Source organism: Penaeus chinensis, chromosome 7, assembly GCF_019202785.1.
Source record: "Penaeus chinensis breed Huanghai No. 1 chromosome 7, ASM1920278v2, whole genome shotgun sequence".
NCBI lineage: Eukaryota > Metazoa > Arthropoda > Malacostraca > Decapoda > Penaeidae > Penaeus > Penaeus chinensis.
This window is the reverse complement of record NC_061825.1, coordinates 42,202,740-42,205,239: the sequence shown is the minus strand read 5'-3', so window position 1 is coordinate 42,205,239 and position 2,500 is coordinate 42,202,740. Positions and strand designations below refer to the sequence as shown.

Below are 2,500 nucleotides of genomic sequence, written 5' to 3'. Positions count from 1 at the left end.
TTATTTTTGTTGGCTTTGCAGTATGATATCTACCATCCCTTTTATTCATAAAAGCAAGTAGTTTATTCAGCATCCCTTGAAATTTCGTCATCATTCATAAATCATGTAATCTAATTCTTCGCCAAGAACTGACTAAAAGCAATCAGGGAATAGACATCATGAGGAAATTTTCTCGTTTGTTGCTACCTAATTTAGACTAATCGTTACTTACAACCAAAGACAATTTCAACATGCTTTCGTTTAGTTAATCACTCCTTGCACGCTTCTGTTTTTATTAATATCTCTTCACTGGGTATGCATTAATCTTAACTTCGTAATAACGATATTGTTTTTATCATGAGATAACACTCGATAATTCACGATTTGTCGGTTCAAATTGATAAGTTTACTTTTTTTGCATATCATTTAATCCTAAACTATATAATTTGATATAGATGTTAGTCCGCTTTAGTGTAGTCATCCGCATTCATTTTACATATGCAGATGTATTTTTTCGTGGACGGTATAATAACCAAATATATGGTCTTCCGGGGAATTCATTTAATTAGCATAAAGACTACCATATACTTCAAGTTCGCTAATTTTGCTTAGGATGATGTTTTTAAGCCTTGCAAAGTGGTAATAAACACATGTAGCAGTGATAAGCTCTTTGAGGAAAGGTGGTGGAACATAATGTAGTGAGCCATTTCTCCGGGTGCTCAATGATCTATATTTTAGAACTAATGCATTTAGTGACAACTGTGTTTGTTATTTCATACATAAAAACATATTTTCGAGAATAAAATACGCGTTAGAGGAGCGCAGTACAGGTGTCACGTGCTCTCCCGCCCACCCCCTCTGCCGGCCCCTTACCCTCTCACGGCCAGCATTCCCACACTTTTTCCTGATTTCGAAAAAGAAAATCATTAAGACAACCGCTATTTCATGACGGTGAATTTGATTTTAGTAAAATTTGATGATACAATCAAATAAAGAAATAAGAAAAACATTCGTTACATTTCTCGGATCGCACGTGTGTGTACATGACTTCTGCGACGCATGTGTTTCGCTGCGAGTGTCACCGTAAAATCAATACTATAGCGGCAATACAGAAAGAAAAATGTGCTGTTCAGTTGCCATAGGAAATCACTGTAGGTAACATAATAATAAAACATATTCTCTACAAGTATTATAAGAGTCATTGCTACATGTCCTTGTATTATAGCATTATTCTAACGTGTTTTGGAAAGAAAGGAAATATTTCGTATAAATGTAGTGTGTGTGTATAACACGCGCGCGCACACATACATACATATATATATATATATATATATATATATATATATATATATATATATATGTATATATATATATATATATATACACACATACACATATTTCTAATGAAACGATATAGCCATGAATACGATATGTAGTATGTAAATACTTATTATCAGTATATGCTAACAATAAATGAACAATGTCCAATTTTGTAATGTATTTGTTAATTATATAATCACACCTTCTTAGAGAAACAAAGACGTATAAGAATGTAGCTACCAATATATTAATGGATGATAATGTAGATGAATATTCTATACATAGCTTAAAATAAACTGACTAGAAATATACGCAGTTCGTATTCCGCTGTGGGAATTGTTACAAATTATTTTAATTAGAATATATCTAATAACTGACGTAAGTTTGATTAATGTATCTACCCAAATACATATTCAGAGTTGTTTTAACTTTTTTTTTTACAATTGTTTTTGGCATGCCAAGTCATGATACGCATGAAAAAAAATGTTACGGAAAGGTAATAACCAAGCTATAATGCTACGTATACCTATACTTGACAGGAAATGAGATATATTCGTAAAACGATTTAGCGAGGACCACAGAAGTAAGGTAGATAGTAACGCTGCAAAAAACAAGAAATCCCTGGGAAACAAAAAATATTGAACAGAAATTGTTGACAAAGGTAAGGCTGTATCAATGGCGCGGTATCCGACTGTTATTTTTCGAAACGACGTGAAAATAAAAATAAATGTAAGTATGACTTCTAGCACCCCAGAAAACAATAAACTTAAATAAAAATCAGGTGTCTTCAGGTGTGTAGGATTGTCTCCTTCCGTACGTGGTGGTATTTGATCATTTTGGAGCATGGGAGAAGGGTGGCCATCGCGTCCCAACCCTCGTCGCCCCTTGCACACATCTGCCGTGTTTCCTGCGTGCTGACTGGCTCACACTCTGACCAATCGCAATCGCTTTGGGAAACAACCTCGATTGCGAGTGGTCCGTTGCTGAAGGTGCTGCGCGGACTTGGCCAATCGGCGGTTTGCACACCCCGGCATTTGTTTACATATTGGTGTTTGTTTCAAGGGCTGCTCCATTCTCCTCGTTTTCGAGACTGTTGAGGTTGTAACTGGCGTTTTGAATCGGTGTATTGAGATCTTGGAGTGTCGTTAAGCAACTCTGGTTCACCATGTAAGTATTCTGTGTCTTGATTACTTAGAAAATA

At 35.3% G+C, this 2,500-nt stretch overlaps 1 protein-coding gene across 1 annotated transcript in view; it reads left to right on the top strand.

Moving 5' to 3' along the window:
- Positions 1-2,321: 2,321 nt before the first annotated feature.
- The window catches only part of LOC125026997 (protein bric-a-brac 1-like), a 12,515-nt gene continuing 12,336 nt past the window's right edge, over positions 2,322-2,500 (top strand). Inside the window, 1 exon segment of the mRNA XM_047615601.1 lies at positions 2,322-2,466. Within this exon segment, the coding sequence (XP_047471557.1) occupies positions 2,465-2,466 (2 nt within the window). The 5' untranslated portion in view covers positions 2,322-2,464.